This window comes from Antechinus flavipes, chromosome 2, assembly GCF_016432865.1.
Source record: "Antechinus flavipes isolate AdamAnt ecotype Samford, QLD, Australia chromosome 2, AdamAnt_v2, whole genome shotgun sequence".
In the NCBI taxonomy this organism is placed as follows: Eukaryota; Metazoa; Chordata; class Mammalia; order Dasyuromorphia; family Dasyuridae; genus Antechinus; species Antechinus flavipes.
In genome coordinates, this window is record NC_067399.1 from 508,608,385 (window position 1) to 508,627,833 (window position 19,449).

The 19,449-nt window shown below is 36.0% G+C and overlaps 1 protein-coding gene across 2 annotated transcripts; it reads left to right on the forward strand.

Moving 5' to 3' along the window:
• Positions 1 to 1,907: 1,907 nt before the first annotated feature.
• On the forward strand, positions 1,908 to 14,522 carry PPP1R26 (protein phosphatase 1 regulatory subunit 26). 2 transcript variants are annotated; one of them, XM_051980306.1, is made up of 2 exons: positions 1,908 to 2,188; positions 8,197 to 14,522. In XM_051980306.1, exon 2 carries the CDS (start codon positions 8,263 to 8,265, stop codon positions 12,055 to 12,057), a length of 3,795 nt encoding a protein of 1,264 aa, XP_051836266.1. In that variant the 5' UTR covers positions 1,908 to 2,188; positions 8,197 to 8,262; the 3' UTR covers positions 12,058 to 14,522. The 2 variants fall into 2 exon arrangements, with proteins under 2 accessions (XP_051836266.1, XP_051836265.1); XM_051980305.1 differs by lacking the exon at positions 1,908 to 2,188 and adding an exon at positions 2,873 to 3,176.
• Positions 14,523 to 19,449: the final 4,927 nt, after the last annotated feature.

A 19,449-nucleotide genomic window follows, 5' to 3' on the forward strand; every position in this document is an offset into this window, starting at 1 on the left:
CTCTAAGTGCCCCACAGTGCCTGCTTCCACTACCTTCATAGTCTTTGGAATAAATTGTTTTCATCCACCCATTCTGCTGGAGGAAGTCTTCATATGCTTCAAATAGATATCCCCATAATTCATTCACACATTTAAAAACTGTTAGCTAATCTCAAACTTTGTTTCAATATACATTTTGCTGTGTTCTAATATAGAAAATGTAGTCCATTGCTTCCCCCTCCATATGCTACACATTGACCTAATGTTTTTATGGTTTCATGATTTTGCTCACTTTGGGACCCTGTTGGGATGAGCTGACGATGGCGGTATGTAGACTGATAAGCGAGAAGGGATGAGGTGTATCGGGGTTTATCGCTTATAGAAGTTTAGCCCATCTACTGAGATAGTTCTATGGAGCATGCTACAGTTTCTTGGAGCTACAGGTGAGAGTCAGGTGACAGTGGACATCAAAGTTGGATGAGCAGCTCAGCACTCTTTCACACCAGAAGTGTCCTCCTCTCTGAATACCCCACATCTCCTCCCCCTCGTGGGTCTTTAGATGTCAAAAGAGATCCAAGATCTGCCCCCCACAATGGGTAGATCACTTTATCAAACTTATTGAAGGATACACACAAAACTTGCACTGGAAAGGCAAGCACAGATGGATTGCTGGAGAGATTATGCACACTGATGACTTCACACATACATTGCTGTATACTGAGTTCATAACATTCTATTAGTCATCAGAAGAAAGAGCTTTGGTGCTTCAGTTCAATTAGATACCTCACATCTGTGAGATATCTATAATGTGCAGGACCCTGTGCAGCACATTGAGAATAAAAAGATACATATGATATAGTCCCTGCTTATACCCTAAGGGGACAAGAACACACAATGGGAGACAGTGGCACCATGAAAAGAGCACTAATTGAAGTCACAGCATCTGGATTGGTCACCTGTTTCCTCTGTGACTTAACCTCTCTGGATTTGTTTTTCTTATCTATAAAGTAAGGGATCTCTAAGATCTCTCCCAATTCCTAATGAATGATTCTGTGAACCATGAGAAAAATGACTTGCTCAGATCACACAAGTAATAAGAAGTAAAACCAATTCCATGCCAAAGCACGCTGCCATTTTCCTTCCTCATTTCTATTCTGAAATCTATAGTTTCCTTCAAGATTCAACTCAAGCCATTTCCAATGATCTTGTGATGAAGAGAGCCATCTACACCCAGAGAGAGGACTGTGGAAACTGAGTGTGGACCACAACATAGTATTTTCACTCTTTTTGTTGTTGTTTGCTTGTATTTTGTTTTCTTTCTCATTTTTTTCCCCTTTTTGATCTAATTTTTCTCGTGCAGCAAGATAACTATATAATGTAATCATGTATTGAATTTAACATATATTTTAACATGTTTAACATTAAAAAAAGATTCCACTCAAGCATCACCTGCTGCCTCAAGCCTTTTCTGGTTTCCTTTGTTGGTCTTAGTTCTTTGACCTTCTAGGCCATCACAGGATGAAGGGAATCCCATGAAAGGAGAGGATTCACTTGGATCTGAGTCTTAGACAGGTAGATCGAGTTCCTTTGTGGAACTTAAGGTCCAGAATTTCAACCTGCAATACCCTTGGGGCTGTTCGAAAAAGTTCAAATCAAGAAGGAAAATCTGGGAGACCAGAGTGGGTCAAGGTCAGTGCTTTGCTACAAGACCAGAATCCAGGACCAGGACTTTACTGGAGGGCATGTGTGCCCTCCCCTTGATGCCAAGCTACTAGGCAGTTTCCAGAGGTTCTGACCACTGCAGCTGTTTCCCTGGCCTCCCTAAAAAAGGAGTAATAGATTCTAGCAATGGAGCCCCGCGGAGCAGAAGGAGGTGAGAAATAGTTGGGAGGTCTGGGAAACAATCCATTAATTTCTTGCAAGTTTCACCGTTTTTTGAGGTCAGGTTTGCAAGAGAGAGGCTGGACAGGCGCACTACACACACTCCTCCGCCCCAGTCACCCCAACCTCCAGCTGGCCCTAGCGCCCGGCTCCCTCATCTCTGGACGCGTTCACATCCCGAAAGCTACACCGCCGCCCCTTCTCCTTCACAAGCAACAAACCGGTGCTCCCCCCACCCCGCACCAGCGCATGCACGGATGGCATCTTTCCTGTCCTGCGCCCACGCCGGCGACTGAGCACACCAACCCATCCAACCCTCGGAAACACGGTAGGGTATAGAGGAACTAATAGTCTGAGCTCAGGAAGGGAGAGGAGGGGAGAGGAAAGTGGAGCCACGAAGTAAGCGAGCTCCGGGTCTTGTGGGAGAGGGAGGGAGGATTTAGAGCAGCACCAAAATCCATAGCGTTGTATGCCAGGAAGGGGGGTTGCAAATATACCTACCTAGTAGAAAAAATGTAAAAAACAAACAAAAAACCCCACCTCCAAACCACAGCGCGTGCACAAAGGATCTATTGGCAGCATATAGCGCGCACCCTAGCCTCGAAAGGAAGCCCGTTGCGCGTGCACAAGCCTCGATGTTCACAGGGCGTGCACCACTCTGGATGGAAGGAGCGCTGCGGGGAAGAGGGGGAGGCGGTCAGGGAGGTGTGGAGAAACGGGGGAAAGGGAACGTAGGATACCTGGACCCTGAATTATAAACTCATAAAATGTCAGGACTGGGAGAGCGCTTAGGTCATCGTCATTCCTGGACTAGGAGACTGGTTTCCACCAATTCCCTGTCTTCCAGTTGCTGCTAGAGCATAAGTCCAGCCGAATCGGGTGCAGGGGGCCGGGCCCTTCTTGCTTAACTCCTTCAGCGCGCGCCCGGATGGAACCGGGACCGGCGAGGCGGTGGGAGGGGTAGGGCGCGAGGAAGGGGCGCGCGCGCGCGGGGAGGTGGCTTGGGGTTCGGCCGGGGTGGGAGACTTTGGGAGGGGAGCACTCTGGCCCCGTGGCCCTCCCGCCTCCTCCCCCGAGGAAGGGGTAGGGGCTTCAGGGGCTGACCGGACTGTCCGCGGTGGCAGCAGAGGCTGCGGTAGCGGCAGCGACAGGCGGAGAGGAGGCGGCGCCCTGCGCCCTCCCGAGCGAGCCACGGCTCAGCTGGGAGGCCAAGCGGGCGGAGCCGCGGCCCTGGAGGCCCCGGGCCCCTGGAGGCTCAGTCCCTTGGGCCGGCTCCGCGCCGCCTCACACCCCGGCCGGACCCGGCCTCGGCTAAGGTGAGCCTCAGGCAACGCGTCAGGGACCGGGTAGACACCGGGGGACGGAGGTCAGAAAGTGGGCCCAGAAGCCGGCGTCCATCGCGGCCTGGGAAGGTAGCTGGGCCGGGCCTGCCGAAGGATGTGCTGTCCTCCAGTTCCAGGGTATGGAGAGAGGGCCTTTCCCCTGGGAAAAGTGCAGTTATCTCTAGCAGGCGGGAGTCTTGGAGAAGCTGTTTTGCCCCTTGGAGAGGTCTCCCAGAGGTGAAAGGGAAGGAACCTAATCCGTTTGAAATCTGGGTTTCTTGCCCCTGGTTGAGGAGATGGGAGGTTGGGGGCTAATTTCTGGGGCAACAGTTTTTATTGTCCCTCTGTAGGGATTAGCCAAGGAGAATATGGAGATGAAAGAGTGTAATTTTCGGAATCTAAGAGGGGGGGGGGGAGAAGTATAGAATCTCTCTATTCCTTAATTTCTTTCTCTGTAAAAAGTCTTAGATATTCCAGGCTTTGGAGAATTAAAAGCCACTCAAAGTGAAATTATCTGTTTGCACACTTTCTGTGGACAGAGTAAATCCTCAAAAGAAGTGGCACTTATGTTCCATTGGGGGCCATTGCTAGAGTTGGGAAAATAATTGCATTTGACCAATGTTGAACACCATATCTTTGCATATAGTAGGGTCCCTGATGAATGCCTGACAAAGATCAAGAATCAAGAAAATACCCCCCTTCTCCTCCAATCTAGATTTGAAGTTCAAGGAATCCAAAATAGAGTAACATCCTGCTCCTTTGTGATTCCCATCTAACTACAACAGTTACTGTAAATCTTACTGCAGCTTTGTTAGGAATAGGAAAACTTGTGATGTTGTTAATAGTGTTAGGATTACCCGTTCATAAATACACAGTACACACCTCACTCGTAGGGCATTCCCAACCCTTCTAACTGCAGGGAGAAAGGATCTCTCTGACTCGCCATGGTCCTGAATTAGAAAGGAGATTCTTAAAATATACTACACTTCCATTTGTCTTTTGATACTGAATTCAAAATTTCATTTTTTAAGATAGGAAAAAAAAACCAAAATTAATAAAATCCAGAACTAGACCAGGTGAGGTGTAAAGTCTAATGCCTCTCTAAGGACAAAGTCAGGTTTAGCAATTCAATAAATGTTTATTAAAGCAATGCTTATTATGTACAAAACATTGTACTAGGGTTTAGATTGATAGTAACCCTTGATAAAAATTGATTTTTTAAAATTCGATAAAAATTTAAAGCATTTTTTCATCTTTGTTTTTTCCTTTCTTAATTTTGTTGTTACTCCCTTAATCCATGATTTTTTTTTTGTATTATTTTTACCTCTTGGGCAGAAATGAGATTCAGGTGCTTTAATCCCCCCACACACACTTTTAAGAATTTCTTTGTTGAAGCCTGTATTTTGCTTTTAAATGCAGGTGTGCCATATTCACAATGACTGCACTCTGCTCCCAATTCAGTTGCATTCACAGTGGGTACTATATTTTGGCAAAGTCCACTTTTAGTTTTGCCTCAAAAAAACCTCATGAATTCCCAGTACAATTTTGAAGAATGATTCATCTAACTGTTTAAACTACAGTTGACAATATCAAAACAGTAAAATGTTGCCAAGAGAAATGTGTTTGGAGATTTCATCTTGGATGTTTTGGGTTGTCATTTTTGAAGCTGATTCTTGAACTAGATTGTTAAACAGTTTAGAAAAATCATGTATGTAATCCAAACATTTAAAAATACATTTCAAACCACATTGATTTCTTTATCAGAATAGTGATGGCACAGTTTACATAAGTAGAAATCAGTGGCCAGATAGAACTCATATTTATTTCCTCTCCCTTTTTAAAATTTTTCTTTTTTACTATAGACTTGAAAAACAACAACAAACAAGAACCTTTGCATCCACACAGGGAAACAAGTGTCATTTAAAACCACAAACCTCTGTTATATACAGAAGCTTATATCTTTTCCCAAAAAAAGTGTACCTCATATCAATTTTTATTAAAAGCTTAATATAACTGTGAACAAATATATTTGTTCCAGTATATATTCTTTTTTTAAAATTTTTATTTACAGTTCCAAATTCTCTCCTCACCTCCTCCTGTCTCTTTCCCACTGATTGAAAAGGCAAAAAATAAGATATTCATTATACATATGAAGTCATGCAAAACACAATTCCTCAAAATAAAATGAAAGAAAACTTGCTTAAATCTATACTCAGTTCTAAAGTTCTTTCTCTAGAGGAGAGTCTTTTGGAATTATCACAAATCATTGCACTACTCAGACAAGCTAAATTTTTCACAGTTGATTAACATTTCAATATTGCTGTTATTGTGTACAATGTATAGTACAATGTATTGTGTACAAAGTGAAAAATCACTTTGCAGTAGGTTCATATAAGTCTTCCCAGATTTTTCTGAAACCATCTCCTTTTTCACTTCTTACAATACAATGGTATTCATCACAATCATATACTATAATTTATTTAGCCATTTTCCAATTGATGAGCATCTTCTCAGTTTTCAATTTAAAAAGAGTTACTATGAACATTTTTGTAAATATGAATCCCTTTCTTTTTCTGTGATCTGTTTGAGGTACTGATCAAGTAACTATTGTGGGGTCAAAGAATATGCAGAGTTTTATAGCCCTTTGGATATAGTTCCAAATTGTTCTCTGTAAGGTTAGACCAGTTCAATGTGTGTTCTTACAAAACTTTCATTTTTGAATCAGTTTCATCAAGCATGTTTCATCCTACCAAATTTCAGTGACCACAGCTTATTTTTGTTTTTATCATTAACTAAATTTTTTATTACTATGGTTCTAAAACTTTAATATTCCAAACTATACTAACTCATCCAGTGCTTACAGTTTGTAGACTCTTTTCAGGATTCCAATTAGGACCATAGTTTCTTTTAGTGAAAGGGGAAGAGAAAAGGTAAAATTTCAGTCAAATCATATAATCTTAGATCTAGAGCTCAAGAACTATTTGAGAACCTTGTGATGTACTGGGTAGAGGATCAGCCTTGGAGCTCATGACATAGACTAGCTATATGGCTTTAGAAAAATCACTTCTCAGTACCTTCATACAACTTTCATACTTTACATTACAGAGGGTTTCCATAGTAAGGATTCCCTCCCCTCTCTAAAGAAATAAAACCACAAATTTAGATCCAGAAGTTTTTACTTAAAAATAACAAAATATTAAACTCTTATTTAATGTTCCCTTTTCACCCCATAATAAAGTTCATAAAGACATTTTCTTTGTTCTTATATCAGAGGAAAGGTAGATTTTTGTGATCTGTTTGTTGCAGGAGAGGTAGCAAGTAGGGAAACTATTACAGGTTGTTAAACTCTGATAATTTCTGTGTCATTTTAGCATACAATCATTTTATATTCTCTAATTTGAGAGAAAATATAATGCTGAACAGGTGCAGCTGTGATAAATTCTTAAAGATAATGGTAAGAAGAAGTTAAAGGGATATGTAGATAAAACAATTAAGAATCAGGTGTGAGGCATTTTAAAAATTAAATCAACTTTTCAGTGTCATAGAATTCACTCCTGAGGAGAGCCTCTTCAAGTAATTGCATTTAAATTATGACATTACGGTTTCACACTTGGAATACAAATCATTTCATTTGCTTCATAATTTTCTTTTTGCAGCTGCTAATTATTCATAGGATGATAGAATTATAGCTTTAGAAATGGAACGAACTTTAGAGGTCACCTAGTCTAATCCCTTCAATTTACAGAGAAGATCCTCACTCAGAAAGGTTAAATAACTTGACAAAAACCATATGGAGTAGTAATGAGTAGGATTTGAATCCAGATTCTCCAGCTCAAATCACTGCTCCAGAAATGATTTTGGTTTTCTTTTTAAAGAACATATTGCTCCTTTTTATGACTTTCTAGTCAATGTTTATCTGTGGATGTTTGAGATTTCAGTTCCTCTTTGGAAAGAGTCTATGACATAGAAATTGTAACTACCAGATCACTAGCTTAAATACAAGCTTAAAGGGAAATGTGGCATTTTAATGGAGAAAACTTTAACCTAAATTTTCAAAAACTTAGTAATAGTCACAAGCTATTTTGCATTCTATTCAACTCAGTTTCCCCCTTCATTTTGTGGATCACAATATTACATCATTCCCATTGGAGGTGGCAGCATGACTTATTAAGGAAACATTTCATCTAGTCCCTATCACTAACTTATTCTTCCTTCTCTAGGACTTTATTTCTTCATTTTAACAATGAAAAGTCATATTAGCTGAATTCTAATGTTCTTTTTCAATTCTTATATTTTATGATTCTAAGCCTTGTTGCAATGTAAAATGTCCATTTTCTCTTTCCATAGTAGTAAGATTATCAAATTATCCCACATCTGTGTAAACTATAACAGAGCCTTGCCATATATACATATATTATCCCAGTGATTGAAGAAATAAATGTATTAACATGATTTTTATACATTTAATTTTTATATGAACTATGCTATTTTTGTAAAATAATCTGATACTTCTAGATTCCATAGGCTTGCTAAATAGAATGATCTTTCAAACCTCTTTTATATTATAACTACTTTTAACTAAAATATGTGCAAATTGAATCAATGGAAGGCTTTTCCAAATTGTTAAAGATTACATAAAGAGCCCAGAACCTAAGTTGTAACAAAATAGCTATTTGGTTTGATACGTTACAATATTCTATGCTACCACAGGATTAAATGTTGTATGACTTTCTCCTGGGTTGAATTAGTAACATTAAATTTGATATATTAAATATGATAATAGGAGATAATGATAGTATTAGGCAAATATTAGTTTAAAAATTTCTGGGGTTTTTTTCTTGAAGTACTTTGAGGGAATTATTTATAAGAGAATTACAATGTACTTTTAGGAAATTTTGATATTCGTGGCAAAATTGAAATATCATAAGATATTACCAGTTCTGTTCTGCTGTTTGTTAACTCATGGATTTCTTGTATTTAGAATATAAATATCCCTTTCTTTGTTTCTTCCCAGGATGTGAAACGGATATAAATATTTTTAAAAATTGTCCCTTTGCACACTCCATCATTGTCTGCTAGAATGTTTCTAATGAATGCCCCTCCTGTGATTGCTCTACAGTCAAAATGGGAGTCATTTGGACAGTCAGGGAGTTTTAGATTTCCTGTGTGTTTCTCAGAGTCTGAAGAGGATATTGCTAGAGCATCTGTAAGTGCAAAAGTTCAAATGATCATAAACAACCTGCAAAGTGAAGAAGCTTCCTTGGGCATGAACAATGAGTACATTATGCAGAAAAATCAAAGGGGAGGTAAATACAAAGGAGCCAGAATTGCAGCTGCTAATACGATTGTGCTTAAAAAGCACTCTACATATGCCAAAAGTAAATTGTCTACTGAATTTGACCACATGGAAGATGACTCCTCTGATTTTGGACCTCTTGTATTGGAATCGGATAGTGATGACTCTGTGGACCGGGAGATAGAGCAAGCAATACAGGAATATCTAAAGGAGAAAAGCAACACTATTCAGTCATTACCCAGCAGCAGTGCAACTTGTTTTGGTACAACAAATGGGAATAACAAAATCAAACAAGATCTTCCTCAGAATAATGTGACCACTCACCTACCTCCTGTAAAATTTAAATCTGATGTGGTTTCAGAAGCTATCATTTGTAATTCCAAGGGAAGCCATGATAAAGCGAGAGCTAGTTCTCCTCTTAGTGTAAGTAGTGATGACTCTTTTGAACAAAGCATACAAGCTGAAATAGAACAGTTCCTAAATGAGAAGAAGCAACAAGAAATCCGTAAGTATGGTATCTCTTTGGATAAAAGAACAGAGCAAAAAGAAGTCTTGGTGAAAGCAGTCCCTAAATCCAATAAAGAATCCATTGTCAAATCAAATCGCCAAGATTTAAAGCAAGGATGTAAGGAACTTATCTTCAAACAGTATCCAGAATTAGGGAAGACTAATGTACAGCCCAAGTGCTTCAAGGCAAAAATCAGCACAGAATCTGAAAATTTTGGTAATATAAGATTGGCACCTCCTAAACTTGCAGGTATGTGCCATCCTTTAGAAACAGCACAAAATAAAGGTGTAGAAAAAAAGCATTCCTGGGCAAATAGAAGGGAACAAAGAATCAAAAGTGCAGCTCTTGTATATGAGATATCTGATTCAAGTAGTGATGATGGTATTGAAGAAGCCATTCAGATGTACCAATTGGAGAAAACAAGAAAGGAAGCCAGTTCTACAATGGATAGTAACCTATTGCAAAAAACACAGCCCAGAGATGACAAAGTATCAGACTTTGCCACAAATATTGCAGTTGGTCCTTCAAAAAGTGCCTTGCTTGAAAGCCAGAAAAAAACATTGAATAGCAAGAAGAAACAAACTGCTACAAAGGCTACAGAACTAAGTGATAGTAGCTGTGACTCCAACAAACTCTTTAAACCACTGAAAGAAACCAAAGTTTCTACACCTCCCATGAATACAATTGCCAAATGTGAGTTTACAGTACAACCCTCATTCCAGGCTGAAACATCTGCTGAATTAATGTGTGCAGAAGCTATACTTGACATTTATAAAACAATCATGCCTTCCCATGTGGAAAGCAATGACAGATCACTTTCTACAAACCCTCTCTTCTCTTCCCAAAATGTGCCTTCCCACCCTGACAGTGATAGCAGCTTGGTAGATAGTGATGATAGCATTGAACAAGAAATCAGAACCTTTTTGGCTCTGAAGGCACAATCAGAACATTTGCTGGCCAAACCTGAAAATCTTTCCAAGTCTGTGCAGGGACCACTATTGCCTGAACATAGTAATCAGGGCAGTAGCCCCAAAGTCCCTCTTTCTAAGACATTGAAGTTATCACTGTGTTGCAAAAGGAAACTTAAAGGGGAAAGGAAAGTGGTGAAACAACTAACACCGAAGAAAACTAAAGGGTTAGAAAGAGAATGCCCCCAGGAGACTGAATATGGTCAGGTGAAAATTCATATGTTACAAGAAGAAAAAGATTTGAGTAGTCAAGATAAAATCTATAAATCTGAAAGCAGAAAGGATGAAGTGACTTGTCAGATCCTTTCTTCCAATTTAGTTGGGCTTATTGATGAACACATTGCCTTAGACCTGAGAAGTAGTTTATCACAAGCCCATGGTAAAATAGCACAGGAGAGGAACGTGGAACAAGAGAGGCCTGGGTCTGGTGATAAAAGTAGTTCTTTGGACAGTGATGAAGATCTTGATACTGCTATTAAGGATCTATTAAGATCAAAGCGTAAATTAAAGAAAAGATGCAGGGATCCCAAACCTCACTGTAAAAAAAAGGTTAAGCTTAGTAGCACAGGAACTCAATTTTTAGATAAATTTAATAAGCTCCAAAAACACTGGAAAGATAAGAGTCCTCATTTACTGAAAAGCTGTCTCCCGGGATCTAAAAGAGACAATAGGGAAAACACAGTAAAGAAGCCTTTGAACAGTTGTAACAACAGAACAGAAAGAGGAAAACAGGAAAAAAAGCACGAGGGTCTGCAACTGGCATTTCAATTGGAGAAAAAAATTTTCTCAGAACCTATTTTAGTTTCCAGTGATATGGAAATCAATAAAAATCGGAACTCTGCAATCAGTACAATCTCACTCTCTGATGACAGTAGTTCAGTGGATAGTGATGATAGCATTGAACAAGAAATTAGAAAGTTTTTGGCAGAAAAAGCCAAATACTCCATGAGCAGTTCAGAAATTCAGGAGGGTAGTGTAACATCACCTCTTCAGATAGAAGGTGTTTCTAAGTCTGTGCTTGTTAGTGGAAAAGAGAAGCATCCGTCTGTGGGGTATCAGTCTGGCTTATCCAGCCAAAGTCAGAAGAATAAGATAGTTTCTCAGAAAGCTGAGGACCTAAAAATCTCTGATAAAACTGTAGTACAAAGTGCAATAAATATTTTAAATGATGGTAAGAAAATTACATCCTGTCCTGGGAATATCTACCTCCATTCTGCTTTGGCTGTGAAAACAAAACACGAGACAATGACACCTAAAAATTGTGGCAGTTTATCTGTAAAGGGAGCATCAATAAATAAGAAAGCTGTTTGTATCAAAGACCAAAGTCAAAAAAGTCTCGAACCTACAGACACAGAAAATGTTGTCAGTAGGTTGCAGAACTACTGTATTACTGATATTACCACTCAAGAAAAAAGTAACTCTTTTCAGGGAAAATGTTGCTGCAGAAGCATGTGTGATCAAAAATTGGTACCTGAAAGTGAGAGAAATTTGCTTTTAAATAACAAACGGTATCCTCTACAGAATGATTTTGTCCATGAAGGAGTGTTCCAGAATATTTGTGTGCTTAACCCAGAAGGTAGAGAATCAGTACAGAAAGGGAATCATAGGAAGGAAAGAGAAAAAAGATTAAAGGATCAAAAAAAGAGTTCTACAAATTGTACAATAGATCATCAGCAAAGTTTGCATCTGGCTGGATTTCATTCTTTGATTCCAACTGGAGTATTTAATTTTGGTAAAAGTACATCTAGCAAACAAACAAGTCTTTTAAGTTCGAACCAGGCAGTCCCTCTACAGGTGCCTCTCTTCACCTCATTAAAAGAGAACAAATTGAGCAAAGATTCAGGAATATTTGGAAGCTCATACTTACTTTTGAAGAAGGAAGGATCTAACTGGCAAAATAGAAAGACACAGGCAGAATTAAACATACATGAAGTAAAGAAATTCAGTTCAGAAAGGAAAATACTAGATTTAAGAAATAGAAGGATTGTTGATAAAGGTGCCCGAGATCAGAAAGTATTAGAGAAAGATTCAAGTGAATTTAATGCCACGTCCATAGAGGAAAGCAGAAGTTCAGTGGCAAAGGAAAAGATCTTAGATCTGTAAGTACATTTTCCTCTAGTTGTCATAAGTCTTTGTATAAAATAATTGAGTATAGATAGGGAACTAGAACTGCTAAATAGAGCTCAACAATAATTTAGAGAGCTTGGTATTTAGAGGGAAAGCAGTTGTCTGGAGTTGCTAATACACATACACTTGTACATATGTATACTAATGTGAAACAAATGTTTCTATTAACAGGTGTGTCCTAAGTAAATATAAATTTGTAGCATTTTATAAATTATTTAAAATGTGGTAATGAAATATTTTTTTTAAATCCAGTAGCTAATTTTCTAGAATATGTGTAACTACAATATTCTGTGGGAATATATGGGAAGGGAAAATATCCATGTGGAATTAGTAATTGTGAGGGACTGAAATACAATGAGCAAACCTAGGCTTCTCCAATAATTACTAACACTGCCAGCTTTAAATATATGTAGCATTTGATTTATTATTGATGAAAATTTTTAACTATCAAACTATGGAGACCTAAAAAAGTCATTGATGATACTCTTTAAATAACAAATTCTTTTGGTAGTTCAAGTAAAAAGTATCATGTCAGTAAAACTTATGGAACATTTTTCTATCCAGAGTGAAACAGACTTTGGGGACATAACTTCTTAAATATAAATCCTATTAGTCTCAATAAACTCTTAAGCATATTTTATGATATCTTCTTTCACAAACTCAAAAAAAAGTTCTCTAAAACTAAGTTTTAGAGCATGTGGTGATTTCTATATTGATGTTAGGGGACTTCTTCACTCATCCCTTATAGGATTTCCCTTTAATGATGAAACCATAGATTATAAAGGGGGAGCAGGAGAAAACTTTTGAACAGTAAATGTTTCTAAGCACAAATATAGTTGAACTGTTTGAGCTCTCCACTTTTAAGCTGAGAAATCCCAAATAAAATTATTTCAGTGGCAGTATTATATCTACCATACAATTCATATTTCTAAAGTATACCTGGTTAAAGTGATCTGAAGTTTTCTACTATATAATCTAGTTCCATAACAAGACAATTATAAAATCTAAATTACCTACTTTTTGTATTGGAGCTACGTTTTTAATTTTTTAATAGTGGTTGTAAAATATGAAACTTATGTATTTTAAATTTCATCCCCTTTTCTTAATATGTGCAATAAAATAAGCACTATTTATAGTTGCTTTAGGAAAATCAATCACCAAACATTTATTGAGCACCAGCAGTGTGCAAAATGCAATATTAGATATCTTGGAGGGATTAATAAGAAGTGAAAACTCAGCTCTTATCTTTAAATGAACTTAAATCTAGTTGGATATAGAAAACCTAAAACACTTGAAACACATATAACATTTTGAATAATTTCATGGGGCATTAAAAGCTACTATCAAATGTTGTTCATGCCCCAAGTCAATCATATGTGTGTGTGTATCTGCATACATACATAGGCTATTTGTATATATTGTCTTGAGATACATGTTATATATCCATTTAGCAATCATTTAATAAGCACCTTCAATTTGTAAAGCACTGTGCTAGGTGCTGAGAGACACAGAGATAACTAAGGCAAAATCTTTGCCCTCATGGAACTTGCAACCAGATATGTAAGTATGTCTTCCTTATATTAGAAATTTATTTTCAAATCTTATTCAGTTGTCATAGCAATTGCCTTTCAAAGCTCATTATATACTGACTCAACTATTTAATGAGGACAATGGGCTTCCATAATAAAAGAAATGGAGTCAAATTTCTTTGTTTCATCGTATATTCTGATGGGGTGGTGTTCTCTGGATGGATTATAGACTGTTAAAATGAGATAGAATGGTATTAGTCATATGGTATTATAGTGAAAGACATAGCAACTTTTCTACTTCCATTGTGGGCTTAGAGCTAGAGGGCATCGACATGTTAGGACATTTAAATTATGGGCATTTATTCATTCATCAAACTTATACTGGTTAATACTAGATTTTTGTTATCTGCCCAGAATTTTACAGAAAAATTTTTCATTTTTAAAAATCTTTTTACCTAACTTAGCTATGGTGTGCCTAGAACAGTGTTTTGTCCTAAGTTTAGAATTGGAGTTAGTTGATGTTTTAAAATTCAAATGAGTTTTTCTTTATGTTATTTTTTCACATTTAAGCAGTAATTCATATTAATACCTGAATATGGAACAAGATACCATTTGTGTTGAATGTGTCCTTTTTGGAAAATTTTGGTAAAACAATTTTAGGACTGAAATTTCTATTTGATGCTCCAATTGGTGTCTGTGTGTTTATATCTTTTTTTGGTAGAATGTTGGTTCACTTAAGTGCTTCCAAGTAAAATACAAACCCATGTAACCTGTGCTTTAAATGTCATTTCATTTTTAAAGAGCACTTTTTAAATTAAAGGTAAAAATCAAATTGTTTTGTACATAAGAAATGGTATAAATTCATAAGTTTTAAAAACTAATAAACTGAGGACTGTTCATGAACTATGAAAACCAGTTTTTATGTGCTTTATGTTATCTCAAAAAATAATTTTTTAAGTTTTACTTTAAAAGCCTGTCCACTTCTCAATAAAATCCTAGTTGATTAAGGTATGACATAAGAATAGGAATCTTTATACTTAGGATCTTACTTACTTGACCAATCTCAAAGGAAACAGAATTTTAAAAATAATGCTTTATATTTAGTATCTCTCAATATTAAAATTTTAAGAGAAAACAAAAACTGTCTTAGTACAGTGAATGAAGAAACAAAATAAAACCTATTTCCTATCTCATATTAACCTCTTTAATTCTGCACACTTCTTCACTCAACCAGAATTTTAAAAAATTTATTCATGCACAATATCATATTGGACATAATGAAGAATATAAAATATTCTTCTCTTCCCCCCCCCACCCAGGAATTTGTCTTGTAAAATATAACTTATAGTAACTAATAACTAAATGTTTTAAAATGTCAAAACAAACTCATCACATCCTTAATCATACAAAGTCACCTAAGAAAAGCAAACTATAAAGAGTATATGATACTTTCTATACCATCAAAATGGCCTGTTTCCCATGCCCCATATATTACATTCTATCTAGTTCCTTGCCTTTTCAGAGATATTGTCTTTATGGTTATCCTGAATATACTTAAACATGTATTTGTTATCTTCCCCTATTAGAATGTAAATACTTTGAGAAGAGTAAGTTTTATTCTTTGTATTTATATCTGCAGACTTCCAGTACATTACCTGGCATATACTAGACACTTTTTAAATATTTGATTTGATAGGCATTTAATGAGTCTTTTTCAAAACTGAATTGAATCTTTAAAATAAGGGACCTGAACTAGATGATCTCCAAGCTACTTTTTTGTTCTATGTCTTGTTCTTTGACATAAATCAATGCTGTAACAGAGATCCAACCACTATTATAGAAGATCTTAATGGTAAGAAAATTAATTAGGTAAAGATTTGGAGTTGAGGAGGGGACCAAAGGGGATTAATGCGAAATATGAGGTGAAACTTTAGTCAGGTCTTACAGGAAATGTAAAGTTTGGATGGGTAAAGAGTTCAACAAATTTATTGAGCATCTTGTTTTGGGGGGAATGCAATAAGAAGCATCCTATGCTCAGAAGTTCACCTAATAAATTTTTTAAGTTATTAGGATAACATATGAGTTGGGTATGGCAAGAGTAATAAAATATATAATATTCTTGGTGTTAAGTAGAGATCACGTAAGGTACTGAGAGGATCTAAGAATAATGGAGGAGGTAGTACTTAATTAAGCTCTTGAACAGAATGGATATTCAGACAGTGAATTTTAGATGGAATGAACAAAGACAGGAAGATGTAGTGTTCAGCAAATAGTTTAATAGAATGTATGCTGTGGAGGAGATAATACTGAGAAAATATGGTGGAAAATATGGTATCTTTCCCATAAGATAGCACTCAATGAAATTACTTCTACCTACAGTGTTGGAATAATTTCAAATTTCCACCTCATTTTCTTTCTGATTTTGATTATCTCTGGTGGAAAAAGTTAATTTATTGATATATTCTTACATTTGACAAATTTGTTATTATTTGGGTAACAACTTAGGGCATCTAGGTGGTAATGACTAAGAGTGCTAGATCCAAAGTCAAGACAGCCATAATTAAAATCTTGCTTCAGATTTTTCCTAGCAGTGTGACCCAATTCAAGTTATTCCTCAATCTCAACCTCCATTTTCTCATCCATAAAATGGAAATGGCATCTATCCCCAAGGATTATAAGGTTCAAATGAGTTAACATATAATAATTTACACTAACAAAAGCTAACATCTATATAGTGTTAACTATGTGCTTATGCCAGGTACTTTGCTAAGTACTTTTTATCAGTCAACTTACTTGGCCTTCACAAAAATCTTATGAAGCAAGTGCTATTAGTATCTTCATTTTATTTTTTATTGGAGCTTTTTATTTTCAAAACATCTGCAAGGATAATTTTTCAACACTGACCCTTGAAAAATCTTGTGTTCCAATTTCCCCTTTCCTTTCCCCCACCGCTACCCCTAGATGGCAATATATGTTAAACATGGTAAAAATATATGTAATATCCTCATTTTATAGTTGAGGAAACTGAAGCAGACAGATAAAGATTATACAACTAGTGTCTGAGGTTGGATTTTAATTCAGGTCTTGTTGATCCTTATCCTAGAATTTTATCCATTGTACACTTACATGCCTAAAGTTTTGTGAATCTTAGAGCAATATGTGACTATCATCAACATCATTAAGCACTACTGGTACACCACTGGAAGGACTGTATTGAACTGTATACCAAACAGAAGACTTCCCCTCCTCCTATCCCCAATTATAGTTAACATTTTGTCAAATATTAAAGTTTAAGGATATAACCTTAAACAGAATCTGTTTTTAGAAAAGAAAGTGCCAGGATCTTCCCTGTCCCACAAGTTACCTCATGTAACTGATGTTTACTGTTTCTTGTACATATGGAGAGCTAGCAAAATATTTACCTTATACTTATCAGTGACTGGTATTTTCTTTTATGTTTTGAAGCTCCTCTCATTTCACTTCTTTTGATCCTGGGTTTAGAGTCTTATGTCATACTGCACAGAGCTGCTATGCAAGAAGTTTAACCTCTAGCCACTCAGAAAGTTTGACAGATTTACTTCACCAAATGAAGCTCTTTGAAGCCCATCATTAGAAAAACCATGCAGGAAGTCATACAAACATACAAAATCAAGTTTGGTTTTGGTTGGTTGGTTTGTTTTTTAATCTCCATGTCTTCAAAATAGTTATGGTTAGTTATACTGCCAGGGATATGACATTTTTATTGATTACTGGTCATATTTTTATACTACCTCTTTTAATGCAGATTCTCTTTGAGATTAGAAAAGGAAAAAATAATTGTTCTATTTGGAATGCTTGTCTGATAATGTGTGCTGGGCCAACCTACAATCAAGCACTCCTCTCCAGCAGGTTTTTCTTTACTATTTTGAGGAAAAAAATGTTCAGTCACTTTTAATCCTGTTCAACTCATCATGATCCCATTTAGAATTTTCTTTGCAGATAACTGGAGTGGTTTGTCATTTCCTTTTCCAACTCACTTGACAGATGAGGAAACGAGGCATATAAGGTTAAGTGACTTGTCCATCACACACCTAGTGATCTGAGACCAGATTTGAACTCAGTAAAACTTGTCTTCCTCTCTCTAGGTCTGGTGCTGTATCCACTATACCACCAGCTGCCCATTTAGAGAGAATGCTATTCCAGTAATGCATAGAATCTAGTGCCACCTATATTGCTAAAATGTATTATTAGGACAGAAAATCTTGTTATTCTATGCCTATTGAAAAGTCACTGTGCTAAATATTGGAGGACCCAAGAAATATAAGACAGTTCCTGACCTACAGTTTATAGACTAGTACTAATGAGAAACAAGTACACAAATACTACATAAAGTAGAATGTGATAAGTTAGACTCTATCTTTGTAGAAAGAAGCATAAAGTGGAATTGCTTGGAAGAAACCTAATGTTCAGGACACAGAATGTTTTTGTTACAACATATCTATTTTTCTGACAACTATATTCTTTTTTCTTTAGAAATCATGACTACAAAGTGACCAGAGTATTTCTTCCTTCATTATTTTAAGTACACCCAGTTAAGATAAACATTTGCTTCTTGGCACTTAAAGATATGCTTAATGCAGATATTTTAAGAAAATAACATTCTCAAAACATTAATTAAAACAATTAAAACATAATTAACAATTAAGTCTATGGAAATTTTGGTATAGCAAATTTATTGCTATACATTGGTAAATTTCCTTGTATTGCCCTTTTAGAATCATTTAGCATTACTGTCATATACATTTTATCAGATAAATAAAATCTCTATAAGAGGAAAACAGAAATGTGTGGTCTTACTGAGATTTTATGTGTTTTTTTCTATAACTTTTTGAGACTATTGCCTTTATGACAAATGCAAGCATTATTGTTATAAGAAATCTAGGATAACTTAACATTAACTCATTAGGTGTGGATTCTATTAACCAGAAATAGAACATCACTAGTATGCTTGAGGTCATTAGATAATTTTAATATGACCAATTATGACATAAATCATTCTATGAAAGCAACCAGAAATATGAACAGTTGGATTTAAATGTTTTGATTAGGAATAAAAATTGAACTATTGTTTAAAAAAAAACTCAAATCAGGTCTACATAACAAGGCTTACTTCCAGAAAAAAATGGAAATTTTACATGAATTACTTAGATAACTCCCAATTTTTATTAATTTTTGCTTTTATCTAAAAGCTGCTTCAATACTGTGCCTCAACATGGTGCAATAGAGTAATTAATTAATCAATTTACATTATTGATTTCATTTTTTTTAAGGTGATAACAGTTCCCAGAACTAGTGTTACTGTTTGGATTTTTAATGTTAAGGAAACATTTTGGAAACTCTGACAGTAACTTAACTTTTTATATTTGGTCTTTATCATTTCAAAAGAGACTAAAAAATAGAAGTGTTGAAATTTTATTTGATAATACAAATAGACTTTTAAAAATAATTTCAGTTTGATGCTTGGTGTTTAAACTTTTTCCAATAAAAAGAAATTGTACACATTTTATATTATAACACATATGTGTGTGTGGCAGATATGTCTATGCACGTATATAATCTGATTTCAGATTCTGTTTTTATGTGTCACCTATTTGAATTGATTGTAATTATATGACCCACACTCATAGTTTTTGTTGACTCTCTGAACCTTATAGAAATTTAAACAGTTTCTATATCATATTAGACTTTTTAAAGTTTCCAAAAATCTGCTTTTCCATGTATTAATAAAAGATTAGCAAAAAGTAGACAGCCACAGTGTTCCATTTCTTGTTTTTTTCAGTGAGAAGACTTTTGAAGGAAA

What these genes read in the sequence shown, in the direction of transcription:
- PPP1R26 (XM_051980306.1), top strand. Translation starts at nt 8,263, where the DNA reads ATGTTTCTAATGAATGCCCCTCCTGTGATTGCTCTACAGTCAAAATGG.